The following is a 26,198-nucleotide window of genomic DNA, read 5'->3' as shown; positions in this document are numbered from 1 at the left end:
AGGAGAGTCTGGAGAGCCTTCCTCCAGAAGGGAGGGCCTCAAGGATGAAAAGAAGAATCTCAGGGCTTACCTGTTGCAAGAAAGTTTATTAACAATAAGGAAAGAAAGAATAGGTTACAAAGAGTTGGATGTGACTTGCTCTTCAGTCGCCCAGTTGTGTCTGACTCTTTGCGACCCTATGGACTGCAGCACGCCAGGCCTCCCTGTCCCTCACAGTCTCTCAGAGTTTGCCCAAGTTCATGTCCATCGGCATCAGTGATGCCATCCCGCCATCTCATCCCCCGATGCCCTCTTATTCTGCCCTCAATCTTTCCCAGCATCAGGGACTTTTCCAGTGAGTCAGCTGTTTTATCAGGTGATCAAAATATTGGACACAACTGAGCACACACAAAGAAAAAACAGAAGGACTACCTGAACAGCGAGGTGGGCCACGACAAGGGAGGCAAATGGCCCTGGAGAGCTGGGGTACAGTTTTTAAGGCAGGGTTATTTGCATAATCCACAGGGGCCGTTGATGGACAACCGTGATTGACAACTGCAGGTTATATAACAAGATACACTACCTCGCATGTTCTTCCCATAATTTGGTCTGTTATAATTAGATGTACGTATTTGTGGAATATTCACGAGCAGTTCATGAGTCCAGTGGCGGCAGAAGATTACTTTAGTGCAGGATACTGTGAGGTGTGGGCATGTGCTAGAGATAGGGCAAGTCCTGCCAGCCTGGTGGGTGGGGGTTTTACAGCCCCCTATTTTTGGAGTTCTAGTGAGCATATTACTAGGCAGGGCTGGGAAATTGCTTGGTGGGATTAGGTGCCTATTCGACAGTTAGCTGAAGTGACCGCCTCTAGTTGCTCTCAGATAACTTTCTGCTTATCACTTTTCTCCTATCCAATCCATGTATCTTTTATCCAGCTTCACCAATTCTGGACATTTTGTCAAGATTTGTTTTATCATTTGTTTCTTTGTCATTTGTTTTTATCATTCTCTATAGATATAATTTTATATAGTTCATAATAAATAATTAATAATTACATTCTCTCTCTACTAAGTTGCTGCAGTCGTGTCCGACTCTGTGCGACCCCATAGATGACAGCCTACCAGGCTCCTCTGTACCTGGGATTCTCCAGGCAAGAATACTGGAGTGGGTTGCCATTTCCTTCTCCCAATAATTACATTAATAAAATATAAATTATATATTGTATATATCACATGCACATATATATACAACACGTTCTATTATTTATTTATTTTAAATTTAGTTTTACTTGTGTATTAACTTATTTTGACTGCTCTGGGTCTTAGCTGCAGCACACAGGATCCTTGATCTTTGTGGCGGCATGTGGACTCTGTAGCTGCAGCATGTAGGATCTAGTTCTCTGACCAGGGATTGAACCTGGGCCCCCTGCATTGGCAGTGTGGAGTCTTAACCACTGGACCACCAGGGAAGACCCAATTATTTATTTTTCTTGAGTCATTTGAAAGTAGATAACATACATCATGCCACCATATCTCTTTAACACATCAGAGTACGTTTTCTAAGAACAGGATACTGGTAACCACAGTTACCAACTATGGGAAATTTAACATTTACCATCTATCTCTTAACAAAGATAAAACAGTGACTTTAAACCACCATCCATATCCCAATTTTGTCCCCAAAATGTCTGTTACAGCATTTTATTCTCCTCTCAAGGACAGGACTCAATCTAGGATCACATATTGTATTTAGTTGTTTCTTTAGTATCCTTTTTTTCTGGAATAGTTACTCAGTCTGTCTTTGTCTCTCATGACATTAATATTTAAAAATAAAATACTGGCCAGTTTTTTAAAATATATAAAATATTCCTCAACTGGGGCTTGTGTGTTTTCCCATATTTAGAATCAAATTATGTACCCCTAGCCAGAATACTGCCTAAGTGATTCTGTGTCTTTCTTGGGGTGGAGACACATACCTGGAGGCTCACAACTTCCTCTGCCTCTCATTAGTAATATTAATTTTGACCACCTAGTCAAGTGCTGTCTGTTTTTCCCACTGTGCAGTTACAATTTTTCCTATTGTAACTAACAAGCAAACTGTGGGGAAACACTTTAAACTATGTAAACACCTTATTCCTCATGAAACTTCCTCCCTTAAAATTAGTAATCATTGATGACTCTTGATCAAACCAATTTTTACTCTGATGGTTGCAGAATTATTTTCTACTTCATCATTTCCCTTTTACTGTCAATCAGCAATTTCTCTTTTCCTACATTAATTTATTCAGTCTGACATTCCAAGTTCATCTTTAACTTTTCCTGTCCCAACCCTGGGAAAGGACCTGGAATGAATCCAAGGACCCTGGTTCCTTTTAGTGGAAAAGGGTATTAAAAGATCTGGGTCTCTTGTTGATTGTTATTGGGTATATGTTTATTTCCAGGCACCTTTGTGTATAATGCTCTGTCATTTCAGAGCAATATTCCTTATAATGTTGACACCAAGTTATTCAGACATTCTTCCTTTCTAAAAGTACCTAATTAAGCAACAATTCCTGCACTTAAAAATTTGGTTATTGGTGATAATGGAAGATTTAAAATGGTCATGGGACTTCCTTGGTGGTCCAGTGGTTAAGAACCTGCCTCAAAAACAGGTTCAGTCACTGGTTCGGGAAGATCCCACATGTCTAAAAGCAACTAAGCCCATACACATCAACTCCTGATCCCACACACCACAACTGCTGAAGCCTGGGTGTCTAGAGCCTGTGCTCTGCAACAAAAGAAGCCACCATGATGAAAAGCCCGTGCCCCACAACTTGAGAGTAGCCCCTGCTCGGTGCAACTAGAGAAAGTCCTCTCATAGCAGTGAAGACCCAGCAGAGCCAAAGATAAATAAATAGATAGGTGAATAAATAAAAATTTATCAATAAATACAATGGTCATAAATGTTTTGCATTTATATCCATCAAGAGATGGAGTATAAGCACTCCTTGAAGCTGGGATAACCTGATAATTTGCCTTAGCACCTAAATACACTTGAGAGAGAGGGTGGGGAAGGAATAATACTGTGTGAATTACAAGCAAGACTTCAAGGGAGCCTGAAGCTTCCACTCTCACACACTGGCTACCCTGAGATTGCCCATGAAAGACCTCAAGGAAAAAGAGGTTCAGTCAAGAGCACCAAACTCCCATCATGTGAGAAAAGGCAAGTTTTATCATCCAGCCCCAGGTGAGCTGCCAGTTGCCTACAGCTACCTGATCAACCCAACCTGACTATCAGAAGAATCACCCCACTGAGAGTAGGTATACTGCTTGAAGAAAAAAGCTTCTGAATATTTTCAAAAGCAGATTACAAGTGTTCTCTCATATTTTTAAACTGTGTATTCATGTATAATATACATACAGGAAAGTACAGATTACAAGTATACAACTTTGTGTATTTTTACAAATTAATCACACTTGAATGCAGAAACACAACTTTATTAGCATCCAGATTGACCCCTTCTAGGAAAATCCCATGGACAGAGGAGCCTGGTAGGCTCCAGTCCATGGGGTCACTAGGAGTCAGACACGACTGAGCGACTTCACTTTCACTTTTCACTTTCATACATTGGAGAAGGAAATGGCAACCCACTCCAGTGTTCTTGCCTGGAGAATCCCAGGGATGGGGGAGCCTGGTGGGCTGCCGTCTATGGGGTTGCACAGAGTCGGACACGACTGAAGTGACTTAGCAGCAGCAGCAGCAGCGGTTACTACTCCATGCCTCAAAGGTAATCACAATTCTGACTATAAACATAGATTAGTTTTGCCTGTATTCTACTTTTGTTAACCAAGAAAAAGATTCTAAATAAAAAAATCCATGTAAAACTTCATAGTCAGTCCTTGATGAATCTGGGGTTCTGCATTCATGGATTCAACCAGTGTTGGATCATATAGTACCATAATATGTATTTAGTGAAAAAAAATCCTCATATAAATGGACTTGAAAAGTTCAACAATACCTTTGTGCTGTTCAAAGGTCAACGGTATAGACTGAGAAGAAATGATCTACAGCTATACACAATAACTCATAATGCTGAAAGAAAAACAGTCAAAACACAGAAGACTACATTCTGTATGATTCTTTTTATTAAAGTAGAATACAGGCATTACTCTAGGAGATGGGTTGAAAAAGATATTGCTGCAACTTAAATGGGACCTAATCAAGCTCAAAAGCTTTTGCACAGCAAAGGAAACCATAAACAGAATGAAAAGATAACCCACAGAATGGGAGAAAATATTTGGAAATGATGTGACTGACAAGCGATTAGCCTCCAAAATTTATAAGCAGCTCATGTGGCTTAATATCAAAACAAACAACCCAATCAAAAAATGGGCAAAAGACCTAAATAGACATTTCTCCAAAGAAGATATACAGATGGCCAAGAGGCACATGAAAAGATGTTCAACATCACTAATTATTAGAGAAATGCAAATCAAAACTACAATGAGATATCACCTCACACCAGTCAAATGGCTATCATTAAAAAAATCCACAAACAAAAAATGCTGGAGAGGGTGTAGAGAGAAGAGAATCCTCCTACAGTGTTGGTTGGAATGTATATTGGTATAGTCACTATGGAGAACAGTACAGAGGTTCCTTAAAAAACTAAAAATACAGCTACATACGATTCTACAATCCCACTCTTGGGTATATATCCAGGGAAAAACATGGTGCAAAAGGATATATGCACCCAATGTTCATTGCAACACTGTTTACAACAGCCAGGACATAGAAGCAACCTAAATGTCCATCAACAGAGGAATGGATAAAGAAGATGTGGTACATATATACAATGGAATATTACTCAGCTGTTAAAAGAATGAAATAATGCCATTTGCAGCAATTTGATGGACTTAGATATTGTCATACTAAGTGAGGTAAGTCAGACAGAGAAAGAAATATCATATAATATAGCTTATATGCAGAATCAAAAAAATGATACAAATGAACTTATTTACAAACAGACTCACAGACTTACAGAATGAACTTATGGTTACCAGAGGGAAATGTAGAGGGGGAAGGAAGGGATAGTTAGGAAGTCTGGGATTGACATGTACACACTGCTTTATTTAAAATGAATAACCAAGAAGAAAAAAATTAATCAGAATTTTTTATTGGTAATGTATTTTATTTTTATTTTTTTATTTACAGTTTGTGTTTAATGCAAATCAATTTCATAACATGAAGTTACTATGAATCAAAGCATAAATATACAAACACAATATACAATCCAAAACAGATATACAGCATTCAGGTGTAAAACAAAAGGGAATGTTCATTCACACACACAGTAGCTTGAGATCTGTTGGATATGTTTATTCCAGTGTTGGTTTCTAAAGATGGAAAAAAAAATGACTTTGGTTTTCAAAACTACTGTGGCCATATTAGATTCTGGAATATCTAAGCATCAGTGTGTGACCATGTGAACAAAAGACTTTAGGGAGTGTCTATTTTTAAAAAGGTTGCTGTGCATCAAGGCAGTTGTGAAAAGATTTACTTTCCAAAATCAAGCCCATTTTAGGCCTAGGACCAGGTTCTAACTATCTAAAAACATCAAATGATAACAAAAAGTGTTCCAAATGTGGCTACTCTGATTCAGTTTAAAAAGAAGTATTTACAGAAAAGAGTATAAAAGTTTTTCTAAATTCAATGTAAGCAAGCTTCCAGTATTGACTTCACAAATATTTGATTTACAGTTTGGCTCCTTCACATATTAGCCTTTTTCATTTCAAGATTTGTCAATTTTACCTTCAAAACAGATCATTTTTTAAACTGTAAAAGTTATTCAATGTATGCAGAAATAAAAAATATTTTGAAATTCATTGACAGCAATGTACTTCTATTCTTTGTTATCTGTTTAAATAAATCTAGTGTTCTTTTTGAATAGGAATAGTATGTAAGCAAAATGTATTCATTATGCTTGAATTTAGGGTAGATTAATCATCTTTGCCCTGGCACTATATAAAAAGTCAAATGCAATGTCAGCCCAAAGCCCCAGAGGAAAAGTTCAGCTCCCAAGAGAACAGTTGATAGCTTAACATAAAATTTTAATCTATCGTATGTCAGCATTAAATTAGTACTGCTGAAACAACACTTTGAGAATTTACAGTAACTCCTGGAAGTTCCTGCTAATGTACATACAAATAGAATCATAGAAGCTTTCTGTTTTACCTAACTGTTTTATGGCCTTTGTTCCACACCCCATTCTTTATCTCTAAGTAAGATAAAATCTATTTTCATTTTCAAGGTAGAGCTTTATGTGTCCATACTTCTTAAGCCACATTTAAGGAAATCATCTCAACTAATTTTGGACATTGTCTCTCTTCATCTTGTACAGGTAACTCCAGCAGATTTAATATTGGCATTCATCATCTAGTCAAACCCTTCACATGCTCTTCAACCAAATTTGGGATCCTCAATAATTTCTGTCAATTAAATAAGGTGTGGAATCAGCAGATTTATTCAATGAAGACTTCTTTTTCTCTTTTTTTTTCCCTTTGTCACACAGGATGTATAGATGCCATTTGAACTGGATTTAGAAGATGGTGAAGTACAGATGTTTCTTCGCCTGAGTCTCTTAACAGTAGAGATGTAGAAGGGAAACCGAGATCACAGAGACTGGCTGTTGACTGCAGAGTACCATCGCTTGCCTTGGTGGTGGCATTGGCTGGATGAGGGGCAGGTGAGGTAGTCTGGGAGGAGTTACTTGAAGGTGTTACAACAGTTGTTTGATTTGAGTAAGTCTGCGTAGGTAAGAGCAGAGCCAGAAGCAGCAGCCCCAGTCCGAGCCTGGCTATGATCGTTCTCCCCATGTCCGCTCCTTCGGTGCGCAGCACGTCTCGCTGGGTTGCAGGATGCTGAAAGATCGCTGGCGGGGTACAGGCAAAGTGGGGTAATTTATTTTAAATGGAGCAGTGCCTGTAACCCCCTCATTGTTCAAGGTCAACTATATAATATTCTGAATTAGTTATCTATTGCTGTGTAATACATTACTCCAAACTTGGGGGATTTAAAACAGCAAACATTTATCTATCAGAATAGTAAGAGAGAATTATTCTATCACCAATAAAATTTTGCAAATGCAATTCTCTTAAAATCTTTATAGTTCTTCTGTGAATCTTATTGAGGTTAACTACATCACATGAAAGCCATATTCACAAATATTATTGAGATAAACCTTTCTCTTCCTTGGCTTCTTTGATCACTGAGAGTCCTATTGTTTAATGGAACCATTCTGAGGCACTGCCTTAGCTCTTTCTTTAACAGAGGATTTATGTTTATATCCTTGGCTTTATTTTTAGACAATAGTTCTTGAGCATTCCTTAGATATGGTCTTTCCCTGAAAGCCTTTTTTTTTTTTTTTTTTTTTGGCGGCATTGGGTCTTCCTTGCTCTATGTGGGCTTCTTCGTTTCCATGCGTGGGCTTCTCATTGTGGTGCTTCTCTTGTGGAGCACCGGCTATAGGAACTCAGGCTTCAGTAGTTGCAGCACATGGGCTCAGTAATTGTGGTGCACTGGCTTAGTTGCTTCACAGCATGTGGACTCTTCCCGGACCAGGGATCAAACCCATGTCTCCTGCATTGGCTGGCAAATACTTATCCACTGCACCACCAAGGAAGTCCTGGAAGCCATTTTTTAAAATTCTAGCCTCACTGGTCCTTGGAGAGGCTGCTGCTGCTGCTGCTAAGTTGCTTTAGTCGTGTCCGACTCTGTGCGACCCCATAGATGGCAGCCCACCAGGCTCCCCCGTCCCTGGGATTCTCCAGGCAAGAACACTGGAGTAGGTTGCCATTTCCTTCTCCAATGCATGAAAGTGAAAAGTGAAAGTGAAGTCGCTCAGTCGTGTCCGACTCCCAGCGACCCTATGGACTGCAGCCCACCAGGCTCCTCCATCCACAGGATTTTCCAGGTAAGAGTACTGGAGTGGGGTGCCATTACCTTCTCCATTGGAGAGGCTAGGAAATTTCAAACCTAACAATCCCCAGGACTTTTTTATTGGCATTCCTTTCTTTAGCTTATCTCTTTCTTTTCCAGGGCTTCCCTGGTGGCTCAGATGATAAGGCGTCCACCTGCAATGTGGGAGACCCGGGTTCGATCTCTGGGTTGGGAAGATCCCCTGGAGAAGGAAATGGCAACCCACTCCAGTATTCTTGCCTGGAGAATCCCATGGACAGAGGACCCTGATAGGCTACAGTCCATGGGGTCGCAAAGAGTCGGACACAACTGACCGACTTCACTTTCACTTTCTTTTCCTACATATTCTACTAAAAGTGACAAGAAGAAACCTGAAGGCATCTTCAACATTCTGCTTGAAAATCTCAATGAGATCCCCATTTCATTAGGTATGTATGCATACATGCTAAGTCCCTTCAGTCATGTCTGACTCTTCGCGACCCCATGGACTGTAGCCCACCAGGTTCTCTGTCCATGGGATTCTCCAGCAAGCATACTGGAGTGGGTTACCATGCCCTCCTCCAGGGGATCTTCCCAACCCAGGGATCAAACCTGCATCTCTTAACATCTCCTGCCTTTGCAGGCAGGTTCTTTACCACTAGTGCCACCTGGGAAGCCCCTCAATTTCCCTACCTTTCTCACTTTTCTTTATCAGCAGCCTCCTCAAAGGACATGAGGCTTCTACTAATATGCTCTTCAATATTTTTCAGTCTTTCACTAACACTCCCAGATTCCTTCCTGCTTCTACCCAAGACCCAGTTCCAAATCCATTCCCACATTGTTAGGTTTTTATTATGGCAGCACTTCATTTCTAATATTTGGACAATCCTAGAAGCTAAAATCCACACTCAGGAGCCAACTATATATGCTGTTGTTTATTTTGCTTAACAGCTTTGGATATCATTCAGTATCAGTAGATATAGATTAATCCAGTGTCCCATTGTCTGATTGAATCATATCTTTAAAATTTTAACTTACTAATATTTAAGATTTAAATGATTAATATTTTAATTGTTAATGCTATGCTAAGTCACTTCAGTCGTGTCCGACTCTGTGTGACCCCATGGACGGCAGCCCACCAGGCTCCCCCGTCCCTGGGATTCTCCAGGCAAGAACACTGGAGTGGGTTGCCATTTCCTTCTCCAATGCAGGAAAGTGAAAAGTGAAAGTGAAGTCACTCAGTCATGTCCGACCCTCAGCGACCCCATGGACTGCAGCCCACCAGGCTTCTCCGTCCATGGGATTTTCCGGGCAAGAGCACTGGAGTGGGGTGCCATTGCCTTCTCCGATAATAGATTGGCCAATTGCTCTAAACTGGGTCCGTTTACACTCACAACAGTGTATGGTAGTGACTATTTCTTCAAATACTTGACCACTTGTGTTAGCAAACTCTTTGACCTTTACTAACTTGCTAAACAAAAACCATTTCATTGTTACTCTAATTTGGATTTTATTTATTATGAATAGGGTCAAGTGTATATTCATTTGTTTGAAAAGCCATTTTTACTTTTTCCCTCAACTGTCTAATCACAATTTTTGCCTATTTAGGGGTGACTGATAATTTTTTCTTATTGATGTTTTATAGCTCTTAAGAAAAATAGACCTTTATCTGTCTTACATGTTGCACATATTTTTTCAGTTTGTCATTTCTCAAGTTTGTTTATAGAAATTTCTTCACTCAAGCTTTTTATACAGGCAGATCTATTAATATGTCCTTTTATATCTTACTTAGAGATCTCTTCCCCACTCCAAGATGATAAAAAAACAAAACAAACTCCATGAATTATTTTACTACTCTTTGTGGTTACATTTTTAATAACAAGCTATTTGATACATCTGGAATTTATTTTGGTGTAGAGGGTGAGAATCTCACTTTCCCTCCAGCCGATTAGTCATTTCTTTGTATACAGTTCGTCCAATAATCCAACCTTCCCTCCCCCCTGCCCCCACATTTACATTATGTTTTACATTTCCTATTACATCTTTTTTCCCTATTAAATTGTGACATCTTTTATTAGAATCATGGAACCACAGAACTTAGGGCAGCAAGAATCCAGCTACAGCTAAGGTAGTACAGGTCTGCAGCTTGCACGCGTAAGTACAACCAATCTAGGCACTGTTTGGGGATCTTCCCTTCCGCAAGTCTGCAACAAGGAGCAGTCAGAAGAAGCAGGCCCTTGAATTACTGAGTGTTGGTTACATCATTGAGTATTCCTTAGAGAACTGGGGTATGCGGGGGCCGGAGGGCGGGGGAGGCGAGGCTAGGAGGGAGGCTGTCAACTTGTCTTTGTTAGCTAGGCAGTCTTTATTTTCCAGTCTTGTCTGGGTTCCTTCATCTCACCCTAAGTATCCAAGTCTTCCTTGAAATGGGGTTACAGGGCATCCCCACCCCATCACTTCCCAAAGCCCTTATCGCCAGTCCTGGCCAAAGTCTCGATGGAAAGACGGCTCCGAACGAATAGGAATAGAGTGACTGGAATCGCGGTGGGGCGGGGGAGATGCCAGGGTTCGGGGGCAAAGGTTTGGCGGGGAGGGAGGGGGCGTGAACAGAAGGACCTTAGTGCTTCGCTGGCTTTGCGCCCCCGCAGTGTCCTCCGGGCCCACCAGAAGGCGCCCCAGCGCTCTCATTTTCTGCGCGTAGCCTGACGCTCCTCCGCAACCAACACCCGAACCGAGCTGCCGCTATTTAAAAAGCCGGGCGGCGGCCCGGGCTCTCCCGGCCCGGCAAGTGGGACAGGGTCCCAGGGAACCCTGGATTTGTTTCTGGGATTGAAGTGCGGCGGTTTCTCGACTCCGATCCCCCAACCCGCAGGAAACGCCCAGAACCACCCCAGCGCGGTGGTCTACAAAGCCCGGAGAGTCCAAAGGCGGGCGGGGTCGTGCGCGCTCGAGAGACAGGAGGATTCCCCGTCACTCTCAGACTCACGCCCGACTCCCCAATCAGGCCGCCTCCAGCCCCATGAGGACCCTCAGGCCAGGTCTGAGAGCCTGGCACAGCCCTGACCGAAATCTTGCGGCGGCCTTAGAGCGTTAAGACAGGTCAGTGCTGGGGCGGGACGCGGGACTGAGCCGGAGGCGGGAGGAGGCGCACGCACCGGTCCACCTTGTCGCCCCGCACGGCTTCGCGAGGCCACGCACGGGGTCACCTCCGCCGGGGCCACCCAGCAGCGCAGGCGTGATTCTGCATTTTTCATGACAGGCAAGGTGTGGCGCTGCCCTCTGCAGCCCACCCGGGCCAGGTGATGCTCGGACTGAGGGGGTGGGGGATGCGTGGGCCAAGGGAGGCGGCGGGCTCCGGAACATCGGCTATTCTAATAAAACCGTGCTTTTTCTACTTATGAGCCGCCGCGTCGAAACCGCTACCTCCTAAGGTCTCTTGCTTCATAGAGATAACAGGCCTCGGGCGTGAATGGAAAGCAAGATGTGGGAGAGGGCGAGAAGAAAGGAGGCTAGGAGACCCGAGGCCCGGGGAGTGAGGGGAGGGGGACGAGGGTACCGATTCGCTATGCAAATCCTGGCGCCCGAGATGCGGGAAGCCCCAGCCGGGCCGGCTGGAGTCTGCGGAACCGTGGGGGCCCAGAGTCTCATCCCACGCTTTCGCCCACCACCTTCTCACCCTCCCACTTCTTCGCCCACCCAGGATGCGGCTGGGCCGCCGGGCCCTCTGTGTGCTCGTCCTGCTGCTCGCCTGCGCCTCGCTGGGGCTCCTGTACGCGAGCACCCGGGTCGCGCCGGGCCTCCGGACACCTCTTGCGCTGTGGACGCCCCTACAGGGCAACCCCAGGCCAGAACTGCTAGGTCTTGCCCCTGAGCCCAGATACGCACACATCCCGGTCAAGATCAAGGAGCAAGTGGTGGGGTGAGTGTAAGGAGTCGGGGTGACAGCATGGCACTCGCTGGGGGGTAGTCTGGGAAGCTTCTATTTCCTCTACTGCTGAGCTCTGATGCCTGGGTTCCCCAGAGTGGTTGTTGGGGGGTGGGGGTGGAGCGGGGTAGTAAAGTGAGAGGTGGAGGGGGCTACTGAGTCTTGTGCTTCGAGAGTGGGGAAGGGAAGGTTGCAATCAGGGGAGGGCCCTGACTTTGTGAGTCCGGGTCATTTCCTGTGAAAGGGGTCCAGCTGGGGTCTTGATGGTGTGTAGGCAACTCTGAAACCTTAGCATTTGGTTTGTTCTATATCTCTGTAAAATCCAGATGTAGAGGATAGGTCATCTCATGGGCGGTCCCTCCTCTGGGGGACTATTTGAAGAGCAGTGATTAAGGGGACAGATTTTGGATGAACAGGGTTGAATGGCGAAGGTGAGGGTGCTGTGTCAACCTTCCGTGGGATGAGTGAGCTGTATGGCTGGGCTCTGAGGACCCTTCCTTCCGGCTCCACAGGCTGCTGTCTGCGAACAATTGCAGTTGTGAGTCCAGTGAGGGAAGCCTTCACCTCCCCTTCCAGAGGCAGGTCCAAGCCTTTGACTTCACCAAGGCCTTTGACCCTGAGGAGCTGAGCACTGTGTCTGCCTCGAGGGAGCAGGAGTTCCAGGCCTTCCTTTCAAGGTACCCAGTGGAAAGGAGGATGTGACTCTGCCTGTGGAGAGCCGTGGGAGGCCTGGAGGGAGGGTGGGGTAGGAGGGAGAGCTCCCCTTGACTCCTCCTCTGTCCTCCCCCTCCTTCACTGCCAGGAGCCAGTCTGCTGCTGACCAGCTGCTCATAGCCCCTGCCAACTCCCCGCTACAGTACCCCCTGCAGGGTGTGGAGGTCCAGCCCCTCAGGAGTATCTTGGTGCCAGGTGGGGAGGAGGGTACAAGGGGAGGACCTAAACCACTGTGAGGGTGGCAGAGCCCAGGTTGGGTGAGAAAGAATGAGGGAAGATTGGAATGCCAGGCAGGGGGCTTCTAATGAAAGGGAAACTGGAGGTCAGGGAGAGCTCATGAGGTGGGAGATGGGGACAGAAGGGACTCTAGGATTGTGGGGAATTGCCGAAGACAACTGGAGAGGTTTAGGGAGAAGTGTGTGTTCTTGCTGACTGGCTGAAGTTAGATGGACAGGCAGGGCAGGCCACACAAGACCTACTGCTTTGATGGGAAGGAGTGAGAAATCAGTTACTCTGGGCTATGCCCTACAATGTGCCCTGCTGTGGCCTCAATAGGAGGGATGGGTGAGAAGTTCTGTGCTGTGTGAGGTGAAAGAGGGAGGAGAAAGGGAGGAATCCCAGGCTGTCTGTGATTCTGGTTCCCTCTCCTTGCTTCCAGGACTGGGCCTGCAGGCCACTTCCGGTCAGGAGGTATACCAGGTGAGAAGAAACAGGAGGGTGGGGAGGCCAGGTGGGCATTAATGATGCAAGGAGGGCAGCGAGGCTGCCAAAGGAGGGATGGAAGAAGCAGGGAGGCAAGAGGTGGGTAGGGGGCATCACCCTGCACTCACCAATCCCCTCTCCCAGGTGAACCTGACTGCCTCCTTGGGCACCTGGGACGTGGCAGGGGAAGTAACTGGAGTGACTCTCATCGGAGAAGGGCAGCCAGATCTCACCCTCACCAGCCCAGGGCTGGACCAACTCAATCGGCAGCTGCAACTGGTCACTTACAGCAGCCGAAGCTACCAGGCAAACACAGCAGACACAGGTGCGAGGCCTGGGTGGATGTAGTAACAGGCTGGGTGAACACAGGAAGCCAGAAAGGAAGGAGCAAGCAAATGGCAAAGGGTGTGGGAGACACTCGGGCAATGGCCAGAGCTGCCCAGACACACAATGGGCATTTCAGCTGGGCCAGCAGGGCCAAGGAGGGAGAGAAGGGGCCTTTGTTCAACTGGGGCTGGAACAGGCCAGAGGGAAACCTGAGCCTTGGGTGTGTCCAACCATGGGGGCCCCAGGAAATGACCTGACCCAAGAACTAGAAGACTCAAGCTCTATTCCCAGCCCACCACTTACTAGAGGGCAAAGAGCTTTCTCTCCCAGAGCCCCCATTTCTCCTCTAGCAAAAGGGGTATAACAGCCCTCCTGCTTCTCTCCAAGGCTACTTTACCATGCCTACTCCCACTGGGGGGCCTTTGCACTTGCTGTTCCCTCTGCCTAGACTGTGCATCCCCTAGATTTTTGTATGGCTAGCTCCTTATCGTTTGGATCTCAGCTCAGATGGATCCTCTTCACTCTCACAATACTTGTCTTATTTTCTATTCAATACTTATCTGTACCTGAATTTTCTTATTTACTTAACCTGGAACCAGATGGACTAGGTTCCTACCCCAGCTTTCTTGCCTGAGTTGGGTAATTATGGACAAGTTAATTTCTCTCTGCCTTCTTTTTTCTGTAGTAGGAATCTACTTAATAGGGCTATTGTGAGGATTAAACGAGTTCATATAGTTAACGTAATTTTAAAAGTGCCTGGCACATAGTAAATGCTCAATAAAGGCTAGCTTTTAATGAAAACTTTTATCATCTTTCTCCCACCCATTAAAATGTAAGTTCCAGGGGGATACAAACCTTGCATTCTTATCTAACAGGGCCTAGAAAAGTGCAACACAGGGTAGGCACTTAAATACTAACTTACTGAAAAGAGAATGTTGGCCAAGCCCTAGGGGCCACATCTCATGTCTTTATTCCCAGTCCGCTTCTCCACCGAGGGACACGAAGCTGCCTTCACCATCCGCATAAGACACCCACCCAACCCTCGGCTGTACCCACCTGGGTCTCTACCCCAGGGAGGTGAGACTGGTATGCTCAGGGGCATAGATCCAGCCTGACAGGAAGAAAGTTGGGAGAGGGTGGCCCTGGGAGGTGTCTTCCTTCTCCTCACTCGCCACTCTCCTCTGCACCTAACTCTGTCCCTCACTCCTAGCCCAGTACAACATAAGCGCTCTGGTCACCATCGCCACTAAGACCTTCCTTCGTTACAATCGGTTACGGGCACTCATCGCCAGCATCCGCCGCTTCTACCCAACGGTCACAGTGGTAATCGCGGACGACAGCGACAAGCCAGAGAGCATTAGAGGTCCCCACATCGAGCACTATCTCATGCCTTTTGGCAAGGTGCACAGCCACAGGGCACCGGGAGGGGGCATGCCCTCAGTCTGCAGTCTCCAGGGTAGTGAATCCAGCATGAGGATTTCTGAAATGTAAGCTCCACGGGAGCTGTCTTATTTGAGCTGCCTTCTTAGAATGGTGCTTAGCATCTAGTAGGGGCTCAATAAATAGTTGATGAATGAATGAATGAACGCATGAATCAAATACATTCCAAGACTTTCCCCCAGAACACCCACTCAGAGCCTCTGACAGTGGGAAACTGCATTTTTTTTAAACCTAGCTCCCGGCCATTCCTAAGCACTTCCAAAGTTTGGAGAGGGGCACAGGCTGTTGAGGGGCTTCCCAGGTAGCTCATTAGTAAAGAATCCGCCTGCAGGAGATGCAGGTTGGATCTCTGGGTAGGCAAGATCCCCTGGAGGAGGAAATGATAACCCACTCCAGTATTCTTGCCTGGGAAATCTCATGGACAGAGGAGCCTGGCGAGCTACAGTCCATGGGGTCGCAGAGTTGGTCTCAGACTGAACATACACGCACAGACAGAGGCTGTTGAGAGAGGTCAGGAGTGAGGAGTAGGCGGCAAAGGACTGCGTCCTATCTCAATAGCATCGCCAACCCTACTTACCCTTTCCCAGGGCTGGTTCGCAGGCCGGAACCTGGCCATATCCCAAGTAACCACCAAGTACGTGCTGTGGGTGGACGATGACTTCGTCTTCACGGCGCGGACGCGACTAGAGAGGCTTGTGGACGTGTTGGAGAGGACGCCGCTGGACCTGGTAGGGGAGGGGCAGCGGGATGGAGGATGGGAGGAGGGCTTCCGGGAGGCTAAGGGCAAGGCCGGGAGACCCGAGAGCAGCCAGCCCTGGGACGGAAGCAGAGCCTGGGCCACTGTCTGGGTCCTGCAGGGGTGGGGCGGGAAAGGACCCAGCAGGAAAGCCAGCCTGGTGGGGAGAGGGAGCCCAGGCCTAACCCCTTCCAGTGCGTGTCCGGCCTGCAGCCATCCTCCCGCCCCGGCAGGTGGGGGGCGCGGTGCGCGAAATCTCCGGCTTCGCCACCACCTACCGGCAGCTGCTGAGCGTGGAGCCCGGCGCGCCAGGCCGCGGGAACTGCCTCCGGCAGAAGCGCGGCTTCCACCACGAGCTCGTCGGCTTCCCGGGGTGCGTGGTCACCGACGGTGTGGTCAACTTCTTCCTGGCGCGCACTGACAAGGTGCGCGAGGTCGGCTTTGACCCTCGCCTCAGCCGCGTGGCGCACCTGGGTGAGTGGCGCCCCCTCCAGGCCGGGCAGGGACCCTTCGGGGCTCGGGACCAGGGACCGCGGGGTGGTGGGGCAGTAAGGTGCCTGGGGCCCTGAGTACTACTGCCCGACCACCCCGCGGAGCCCACAGCTGCCACCGGGGTCCCTAGAGCAGTTCTACGAAGATTCGCCAAGACCCGTGCCCCGGCCACAGAGAGAGCTCCAAACATCCCAGCCCCAAACATCATTTAAACCTCAGCGGCCAGTACAGCCACTGGGTCTGCCTTGAGCTTCCCCACCACGGTCACCTCGGCCTCTATCCTGCTCCCAACCGAATCTCCTGGTTCAGGCTACCTCGGAGCAGCCAAGTCCGCATTTATTGAATTTTTGGGTGTGTGTGTGTTGCAGGAGGGAGGGAAGGAATCCGTTTTCAAAGTACAAGATAAGGATATTGACTCCATTTTATACAAGACTCAAAAGGGTTGATTTACATGCCTAAGGTCCTTAGAGATGGAGTCTTTGCATATGCACCCACCATATCCCAAATCTCAGTTCTCCTTTAGGGGCAGCGGTGCCTCTGAATCCTCAAGACCCTTCATTGTGTACTCCCCTTCCCTCTGCCCCCAGAATTCTTCCTGGATGGACTTGGTTCTCTTCAAGTGGGCTCCTGCTCAGACGTCGTTGTGGATCACGCATCCAAGTTGAAGTTGCCTTGGACCTCAAGGGATGCGAAGGCAGAGACTTATGCTCGGTACCGTTACCCGGGATCACTGGACGAGAGTCAGGTGGCCAAACATCGCCTGCTCTTCTTCAAACACCGGCTGCAGTGCATGACTTCAGAGTGATGGCCACTTGGGGCCTTTCAGCTGTCAGACTGGGCCTGCCTCCTTGTCCCTGCCAGGAATTCCTAGCAAACCCCGCCAGCCAGTGACCACTCCACTGACTGTCCCAGTCTCCTTCAGAACTTGATCCCAAACAGGGGCTTGTCCTGGTGTCCCTCCTCCTTTCTGCAAGTGCCCAGGGGCATGATGGAGCCATAACTTGTCCCACAGCCAGTGCCAAGTCCTCCCCCCTACCCCTTCTCCTAGGGCAGGGAGTGGGGGGTTGCTTTTCAAGTGCCAAAGAGCCCAAAGGGGGACTCTAAAAACCTAAAGCAGAAATACTCTCCTCTCATCTCCTTGGTACTAAGGGGTTGGGGAAGCCCCCAGTATATAGTCCCAGGGCTGTGCCCCGATCTCTGGATCCAGGACTCTGTGCAGTGGCTGCAGCCTCACCCCCATGGAGAGAATGGAGTTGGAATGGGGGCTGGTGAACATACAGGGGAAAGCCATTTTTAGTTGTGTCTTTGCAATGCTTTGGGAGTGAAGGAAGGGGCACCAAGGGTCCATGTGCAGACACCCAGACTCATTTCATGAACCCCAGAGGCTCTCAGCGTCATTTTATTAGTTACATGAAGTCAGGGGACTCAGGGGCCATGGACCGCCTCACACATGTCTCGTTGGGGCCCTCCACACACCAAATGACCGGGTCAGACCCACACTGTGCAAGTCTTTGGACCATTGAGCTCCTGGAACAGGGAAGGGACATGTCAGAAGTAGATTTGGCGCTCCCCTCCCTCACCCATGATTTGGCAGTCCTCTCAGGGGCACACTGCCTGCTTTGGAACTTTAGTTCCTCAGTTCTTCACCCACAGCTGGGCCCAGTCTCCCTGGCTTAGTCTTATATTGACTAATCATTTCATCCCCATCCCTTTCCTTCATCTTCCTCCTAAGCCCCCTTTGAAAATCCCTCTGCCAGGGTCTTCAGTCACTGACTCACACCTCCCCTCGCCATAGGCCAGCACCTCCCAGCTTCCACTTCTGTTGCTATTGCCGCCTCACCAGCCTCTCCAGAGCATGCGCAGCTGCATCCTGGACACTCACAAACAGCTGTTCTGGGGTCACTCTGTCCAGGAGTCCTGCCTGGGTCAGCGTCCCCAGCACTGAGGCTGTGTGGAGAGGGGATCAGGTCCTCCGGTCCTACGTCCACACTGTGTCCTCTTCCCTCCCCGCCAAGTGTCCGGTCACTCCCCTGTCTCCAGATCCCTCCATCCTGCACATCTCACCATTACACTGAGCCAGGAGAAGGTGGATCCCAGCGTCTCGGCATCGACTGGCCAGCTGTGGGGGTGGGGGTGGGGGTGGGGGAGGGGGAGGGGGTTAAGTCCTACTTCGTTAAGTGTTCACGAAACCACAAGGGGACTTCCTCCTTCGCCTACCCTCTCCCTCACCTGAACCACTTCTCTGGCGCCTGCAGCATCTGCAAAGGTGACACCACTGCAGTCTAGGACCACCACCCTGACAGGCTCGGCAGCTAGGATGGGAGGAGGCAGGAGGATTCAGATGCCTCCGTGGGTGGTGCCCAAATCTCCCTCCTTATCCTCCCACCTCACCTGCATCAGGTGGGCCATCTGTCTTTGGAGCCTCCTGTGAGTAGAGAAAGGGAGTCACCACCTCTGAGACGTGAGCACAAACATGCATCCAGTGAGCCCAAGAATCCCCCTTGGAACACCCACCTGCCTCCCAGCCCCAAAGAAGCCACACTTCCCTTTGACCAGGTCCCTCACCTTTCTTCCTTCTCCAAGCCCCAGATGCCACTCCAGGACACGGCGAAACTGCCCTCGGGTCCCAAAGTAAAGTGGTGCTGGATAGCTCAGGATGCAGAGCCCTGGGACCTGGAGGAGCTAAGGGGTCAGAGGGTCAGTGAACCATCCAAGTCTAACCTTCCCTTCCTTCGTTGGCTGTAGCCCACCCACCTTGTGGCTCTCTCTGAGTGGCCGGTAGAGCTCTGTCCCCTCAGCCAGTCCAAGTGCCAGGCACTGTACCCTGGGCAGGAAGCTGGGGTCAGAATCCCAGCCTGATCTGGCTGGAGAGTCACCCCAAGCACTCTGTTCTCTCCCCTCCTCTCATCGTGACTCCCCTCATCTCTGCTCCCACCTCTGGGTGCGGCAGACCACAGTCATCATGGAGAAGACCACACCTACAGCCAGGCCCAGGTCCACACTCAGGGTCACGACAGCCACCCATGTGACCATCCACACAGCCTGCAGGACATGGATGGGAGTGAAATGCCCAGAAGAAATGCCAGGCCCTCACTGCCAGGGAAGGTGGGTCCAGGGGCAGTGACTGCCAGGGCAAATGATGGGGAGGGATGGCCCGGGAGAAAGTAGAAAGAATGACAGAAGGAAGGGATGAGGTTGACCTAAGAGGGGATACACACCAAGGGTAAGGACCTCACACCTTGAACCACCTGGGGAGTTACAAATACTCAGGTCTGAAGAGGTTCAAGCTTTACCCTTCACCTTGTCTCTGAGTAAAGGGATTAGGAGGTATACAAGTTGAGGGTGGGTAGGCTGCAGAACTCAGGACTGGGTTCTGAGTTAACTTTGATCAAGGGCAGAGGCCGGGGACGCTAGGAAGGTGGGAGGGGGCATCTGAGAGCAATGCTGCCATTTCTCACAAAGTCCACGCGGCTGATGCGCCATAGTTGAGGGAGTTCTCGCATCTGGAAGAACATCTGGCGCATGCTGGAGATGTTGATGCAGGCCAAGACAGCCTTAGGGCAGAGGAGGTAGGCTGACCATCCCCATGTGTGGGGAGGTAGCCGCCCCTCCCAGCCATCCCTCTGCCTCCTCTGCTGCTTACCTTGGGCAGATAGTAGAAGAGGGGCCCCAGCCACAGTAGTACAGACAGGACAACCATACAGGAGAAGAGGCCTGCCAGCTGTAGGGCAGGAGGGACAGAAGCAAAGAAGGGAGGGAACCTCAGCCACCCCTACTGAGAGATGGTCTCCTGCCTCTGTGTCAGCCTTCTTGGAAGTCTCCCTCCTCCCAAAATCCCCTTCCACACTGCTGTTCCTCACTCCTTAACCCCTTCTTGATATTGTGCTCTTCACTTTTCCCCTCGCCCAATTAAATACCTGTCATTTGTTGGTTTCCCCCAAGATATAGTTCAACATCCCTATTTTTGCAGCCTACCTCCATTTTAAAAGCCGCTGTTGGATGACTCTAAAAAGCAGGCTAACCACATGCTTAGGACACCAACAAATACAGGAAACCAAAAATATCCAGGAGAGACTTTAATATGTGACATTTCTTTGAAAAAGAATATGTCCTCACAAGGAAAAAGTCCAGAATTTTGTTTCTTAATTTATTTTCCAGATTAGTATTGTCCTTATTTTGAACTACATATAGGACACCATGCCTTTTCTCAGTGCTTAGAATGTACAGAGGTCTTAACCGACCTTTCTTCTCTATGTTCTTCCCAGATAATCCCACGCCCCACTCACATTCCCTCACAGATTCCCATCGTCCTCTACAGGACTGCCACCTGGGTATCTTCCAATCTTCCACCTGTTCCACCACCAAACATGGATATCCCTCCCTCCTTCTCCTCACCCGAGAACATGGCTCTTACCTGTGTGTTCCCACCAGCATCCACGAGTAGGCTGGTCGTAGCCAACGTGGCAGAGTTGGGAAAGCAAGAGAAGAGGGAGGAGACGAGGTTGGAGACACCATGTGCCAGGAGCTCCTGAAAGGATGAAGTGAGATGAAGAGGAGAGATAGGAAGGCATGGCTAGGAGGGGGACACCACGTTAGGGGGCTGTCTGTCTCCTGAATGAGGCTAGGGTCCTCATGCAAAGTCACACCTGGTTGGAGTCAATAGTGTAGCTGTACTTGTCTGCATAGATGGAGGCCAGGGAGGCAGACACTGCAAAGGTAACCAGCGCCATGGGCAACGAGTCGGCCAGAATCCTGGGCAGCTCAGCCAGGCTGGGGAGGAGAGGTTGGGGAAATCTGCAGAAAGAGAGGAATCTACAGTGAGGGTGGGTTGGGAATAATAAGGATATGAGGAAGAAAGAGGAAATAGTACAGGGCAGGGCAGAAGGAGGCAATGGGTGGGAGAGTTGTGAGAAAAGAAAACAAGTGCTTTTTCACTCTCTCTTACCCTCCAGGCAGCAACCCAACTATCTGGACATTGTATCTTGTGTCCAGGGAAGAGGTGAAGCAGAGCACAGAGGCCAGAAGCACCTGGGAAAGAGAGCAAATTAGAGCATGGGTGGAGATGGCCCCCAGCAGAGGCTAGAAGGGGCTCAGTATGAGAGGACTGTAACTCCGGATTAGGGGTTGCAGGAGTCCAGCAACTGAGGGAGCTGGGGTGTGTTCGGGATCTAACTGATTTAGAGTGGAGAGGGAATTCCCTGGTTCTCCAATGGTTAGGACTCTGTTCTCTAAGGAGTGGGTTCAGTCCCTGGTGTCCAGGAACTAAGATCCTGCAAGCCGCGCAGCGATTCAAAAAAAAAAAAAAAAAATAGAATGAAAGAGAAATGATGTGTGCCGGGAACTATGGAGAGAGATGGACGAGAGGAAGTGAGAGGACACTGCTATGAGAAACGGTGGATATCGAGAGGTACAACCGAGCCATTCTAAGCACGGAAGCTGGGTTACATCTAGGGATATATGGGGTATCTGTGGGGTATGAATGGAATGCTGTTTAACTGAGGAGAGACATGTAGGTGGACGCCAGAAGAGAGATGAGCCTTGAGTTACGGTGAAAGACCGGGTGAGAGGAGAGAAAAGACGGGAGTGGAGGTGCCGTGGCCAGAGACACCGCAAGGGGGCGCTATAAGGAGAAAGAAGACTTTCTCAGAGGCTTTGTGAGAGAAAGGCAAACCCGTGGGTGGGGGATTCCCGAGGGTCAAAGCGTTCTGACAAGAGCCTGGCAAAGCACACGTGTGAGCAGGACCTCTCGTGTGTGACCTCTCCGAGCTCCACGAGGGGGCGGCAGCGGCCACTTCCTACAGGGTAAGCAGGGTCTGCGTGGTGCACGGGGCTGGCACCCGAGAGCCATCCTCACCATGGCGATTTCCCCCGGGATGGGGGTGGGTAGCCTGTCTCTGAATCTCACGTTCAGTTCCTTGACCGGCACGAGCAGCGCCAGGCTGAGTGCCGAGATGGTCAGTTCGGCGGGACTGCTCCGGGGCAGCGCCGTCAACACAGCAGCCAACGTCTGTGGGCAGGGCAGTGAGCAGAGGGGCCTGGGGCCAGGGTCGACTGCCGGCAGTCCGATCCCCAGACTGAGGCCAGGCCTTCTCTCCTGGCTCCCAGTAGGGCTTCCACCTCCTCGGCGACCCTCACTGCCCCACCACCACCACACACTGTCCCTCCACTGGCCCTCCTTCCTTCCTTTGCGGGTTTCCCTCTTCCCGGGATCACTAGAAGCCTCCTCGCTGTTCTCCCACCCCCACCTTGAAAAGAGCGAAGCAGCCAATCTGACGTGGGAGGGGCACCCCCAAAAGACTAGGCAGCTGGGACACGAGCACGTGCAGGGCGGCCCCGCTGGTCAGCGCTTTGACTACAGGCTCCGACAAGAAGGTGGCCAGGACGCCCAGCTGCAGGGCAAACATCCCCAGCTGCAGAGGAGAAGATGCCCGGATCACCACGGGAGAAGAGCAGACCAGTCCCGGCACAGGGTCATCAGCTTCTTCGCACACCTCTTCTGCCTAGACCGCCGCTGGACACTTGTCCCTCCCTCTCCCCTGCCCCCCCCAGAGTGGACTCCCCCAGTCCTTCCCCCCCACCCCCCTTCCGTCCTCCCTCACCATCAGGGCCCCGCTCCCGAAGGCCACTGCCGCAGCCGCACCAACCCGCTGAGCATCCAACTGTTCCTTCTCAATTCCGCTCAGGTTCCCCGAGAGGGGTTCGGGCACCAGCCGCTCCACGGCCGAGCCGGTCATGAGGCTGAGGACAGCGAAAGTTCCTAGGGCCAGGGGAGAAACCCACAGATCACCAGTCTGGGGCGAGGTGCCAGTCTGGGGCGAGGTGACCGCCCAGGCTCCGGGCACTATGCCAGAAAGGCTGCTGTCAGACCACCTCTGCTAGAAGGCTACGGGGCCAAGATCCCTGCCCCTGCCCCTCCTGCGGATGCCCTGCGGACTACACCCTCCTCTGGGTGACAGTGCATCTCTTCTCCCCACCTTCCTTTCCACCATCCCGTGCTGGACTGCCCTGAGCCTCTGACCTAGGCAGTGCCTACTGGAGGTTTGAGGTGGGTGCAAAGAGGCAGGAGTTTACTCAGACTTTTCCTCTCCATGAAATCTGGCTCAGGGATGGTGGAAAGGAAGGTGAGGGACTGAAGAAGAGAGTAAGAGCGAGGGAGCTTATAAGAGGGGAAGCCTCAACCCCCTGTCCATTTCACCCTACAGAGAGGGAAAGGAGTCCGTGGGACACTCACCAGTAGACAGGTGTCTCCCAGTACCCAACAAGGTGTAGATGAGGACGGGAAAGAAAGAAGTGTAGAGTCCGAACACTGGGGGCACAGAGGTCAGGAGGGCAAAAGCCATGCCTGGGGGTGTAGTGGAAGGAAAGGTCTTTGGTGTGTGGGTGAGGGGCTGGGGGCCCACCTTCCAGGACCACTCTTCCTCTCCCACACTCTTGGAGGCTGGCACAGGCACATTAAATCACACCACAGGAGGGAACTGAGGGGTTAACAGGCCTCGGTGGGTGGGAGGTCGTGGGGCGGTCAAGGTCAGAGATCCGTGTCCGATGTGTCCTGGTGGGGGGCAAGCGTTCAAGCCCAGAGGTCTCTCCAGTTCCCTGAGTCGGACCGTGGCCAAGACTTCGCGCAGGATTGCACAGATGAGGGGAGCTGGGGGTGGGGATCTGATGGAGCTCCACTGTCCTTACCCAGAACTCGGCCTTGGGTCCCTGTCGCCGAGCCCGCAGCCACAGTAGCCCACCCACTTCGCTCCCGGTTGCCAGGCCCTGTGCCCACCCGAAGCCCCCTAGAGCTTGGGCCCCTGCCAGGCTGTTATTGGGGCCGCTCACCCTGGGGCACGTGCACGATGCCCACGGTCAGTCCGGCCACCGCGTCCCCGAGCAGCCAGGCCCGCCAGCGGTAGTGGGGCAGCCAGCGCAGCGGAGGCAGCCGCGCCAGGAGCAGGCGCCACGCCCCTGGTCCAGAGCAGGCGCTGGCCCGCCGCCGCCACAGCCGGGACCAGCGCGGCTCCGCGAGCAGCTCGGGCTCCTGCTCTGCGTCTCCGAAGAGCTGCTGGAACCGGGTCTCGGTGAGAGGTTCCCTGAACTTGGCGCCCAGAGGGGACTTAAGGTCGGAGGCCTCTCCCGGACCTGGGCAGGTCCTGGCGCCCGGTAGCCCACTCATTTCGCCCTTGGCCACCTCCAACTCCGCCCAGCCTTAAATACCCCTCGGCCGCCGGCCCCGCGGCCCGCCTCCTTGGAGCAGAGTCCAATCCCGTCCCGAAGGGAGCCCTCTCTTGGGGACCTTCTACAGTCGGGAGACAGCTGAGCCTTGGGGAGGGGGCGTCTCTGTGTTAGGCGTTTCCCTCAGACATCCTTGGTGCGATCGCTGGCTCTGGAGCCTGCTGTGGAGGAACCAGAGAGATAGGCCAGAAAACAAACGCACCCAAACACCCAGCACCCACGAACACTCCTAGGTCTTTTGACTCCCACCTCTCATTCTCGGTGGTTTCTTTCCCTTTCTGCATTAGCACCTGGGGCACAGACAGATGCTGACTCCTCTGGGGTTGCTGGTCATCCTCAGGGCTGCTGCATGGCCCACAAGAAAGTTCAGCGGTGTTCCAACCTCCCTTTCTCCCCCCAGACCCTAATTCTCAAGGGGCAGAGCTTCTCACCAGAAAGTATAAGGGGCTCCATTGGCCTCAGCTGTTTCACAGACCACCTAGATGGGAAACAGCTACATGCATTGGATAGGGACTGCCAGAGGGACCCCCACCCCACACCTCTGCTGGGAGTGGCTGGGCCCAAATTCCCAATTCAGGGCCTCAGGGGGGAATACTGAACAGATAGCAAATTTTGATTTTATTGCTCAGAAGGCAAAAACACTGAAGCATTCCAGTGCTATTCACAAAGTAGGCAGTCAACAATACATATGTGGTTAAATTAAGTACGAAAGGGTCACCCACCCATGTCATGTACCCCTGAGGTCCCTGAAGAGATACAAAGCTTCTGAGCTCCAGAATCCTGCTAGTTGCCCCATCCCCTCCTCCATTCACAAGAATTCTTAGCACCCCTCCCCATCACCCTCTGGTCCCTAGTCCCTGACCCCAAAGCCCTGGGTGTGGGGTACAGTGAGGGTGGGTCTCCCCTCTTCAATTCCTCCTATTGTTCCCCAGAAGTCTTATCTGGGCTGTACGTCCTGTCCCCCCCTTAGAGTTCCCTCCCCCCATTGTGGCCAGAGAGACCTCAGGCCCACAGGGAGGCTCCAGCTCCTCCTCAGCCTCCCACCCCAGCAGTCTATTGTCTGCTGAGGAAGCTCAAGTACACGTGACTGGGCCCAGGGGACGAATGGACACAGTGGACACACCGATGCCCAAGGACCCAGGCAGGACAGGGCATCTGGATGCGAATCTCTGCACGTTTGGGTCTCGGTCCCAGGGGCTGTCCCAGAAGTTGGGAGGGGTGAAGACCTCCACTCTTAGGTCTATGGCTTGAAGAAGAATCCCTTCCTGCTCAATATGGATATGCTTTGCGACCTCCCAGACAGCAAAAATAAGGAGACCCAGAGCCAGAAGGGGCCAGAGCCCCCAGCATCCTCTCCACCTCTCCATGTTCCCTCAGCTGAACATGGCGGCCTCAGAAAGAAAGGTACCGTGGGCATTCAGTGCTTTAGCATCTGGGTGTTGAGGGAACGGTGGGAAGTCAGCCCACAGCGGGCTTTCCAGTGACGTCTAGAACAGAGACCAGACGGGAGGGAAAGGGGCTGGATAAAAGGGAGAATACATCAAGGTTCTAGGGTTTTCCTGTAGCCCCAAGACCCGGACTGAGAGATGCTGCAACTGCAAGTGAGGGACAAAGATAACTACTTTTTTTTTATCTTACATCCCGCACTCTTCTCCTTTCACCAGACCCTTCCTCCAATGACTGATTCAAGGGGCCATCTGATCTCTTCCACACTCCTTTACCCCAACTTCAGCT

At 50.4% G+C, this 26,198-nt stretch overlaps 2 protein-coding genes across 6 annotated transcripts; one reads left to right on the top strand and one right to left on the bottom strand.

Moving 5' to 3' along the window:
• The first annotated feature begins 10,751 nt into the window (after positions 1 to 10,751).
• B4GALNT1 (beta-1,4-N-acetyl-galactosaminyltransferase 1) lies at positions 10,752 to 17,066 on the top strand. The gene is given in 14 exon segments (XM_055578706.1): positions 10,752 to 11,010; positions 11,612 to 11,830; positions 12,349 to 12,513; positions 12,639 to 12,745; positions 13,209 to 13,249; positions 13,397 to 13,577; positions 14,558 to 14,656; positions 14,790 to 14,980; positions 15,255 to 15,275; positions 15,277 to 15,320; positions 15,538 to 15,599; positions 15,602 to 15,747; positions 15,989 to 16,229; positions 16,835 to 17,066. Coding segments are annotated over 13 exon segments (1,734 nt in total). The 5' UTR covers positions 10,752 to 11,010; position 11,612; the 3' UTR covers positions 17,053 to 17,066.
• A 17-nt stretch (positions 17,067 to 17,083) lies between these two features.
• On the bottom strand, positions 17,084 to 26,130 carry LOC129650300 (solute carrier family 26 member 10-like). Of its 5 annotated transcripts, none has more exons than XM_055578612.1 (18): positions 24,072 to 26,130; positions 23,479 to 23,589; positions 22,847 to 23,004; positions 22,493 to 22,657; positions 22,102 to 22,254; positions 21,193 to 21,275; positions 20,894 to 21,041; positions 20,662 to 20,775; positions 19,891 to 19,968; positions 19,706 to 19,801; positions 19,183 to 19,289; positions 19,002 to 19,071; positions 18,813 to 18,929; positions 18,639 to 18,672; positions 18,477 to 18,559; positions 18,312 to 18,366; positions 18,088 to 18,194; positions 17,084 to 17,774 (listed from the first exon to the last, which is right to left on the bottom strand). In XM_055578612.1, the coding sequence occupies exons 1-18, from the start codon at positions 24,403 to 24,405 to the stop codon at positions 17,736 to 17,738; spliced, it is 2,052 nt and encodes a 683-aa protein (XP_055434587.1). In that variant the 5' UTR covers positions 24,406 to 26,130; the 3' UTR covers positions 17,084 to 17,735. The 5 variants fall into 5 exon arrangements, with proteins under 5 accessions (XP_055434587.1, XP_055434595.1, XP_055434606.1 ...); XM_055578620.1 differs by having other exon boundaries at positions 22,892 to 23,004; XM_055578631.1 differs by lacking the exon at positions 18,088 to 18,194.
• Between the last annotated feature and the right edge of the window lie 68 nt (positions 26,131 to 26,198).

The sequence above is a fragment of the Bubalus kerabau genome, chromosome 1, assembly GCF_029407905.1.
Source record: "Bubalus kerabau isolate K-KA32 ecotype Philippines breed swamp buffalo chromosome 1, PCC_UOA_SB_1v2, whole genome shotgun sequence".
Lineage (NCBI taxonomy): Eukaryota > Metazoa > Chordata > Mammalia > Artiodactyla > Bovidae > Bubalus > Bubalus kerabau.
This window is presented reverse-complemented; position numbering and strand designations above follow the sequence as displayed.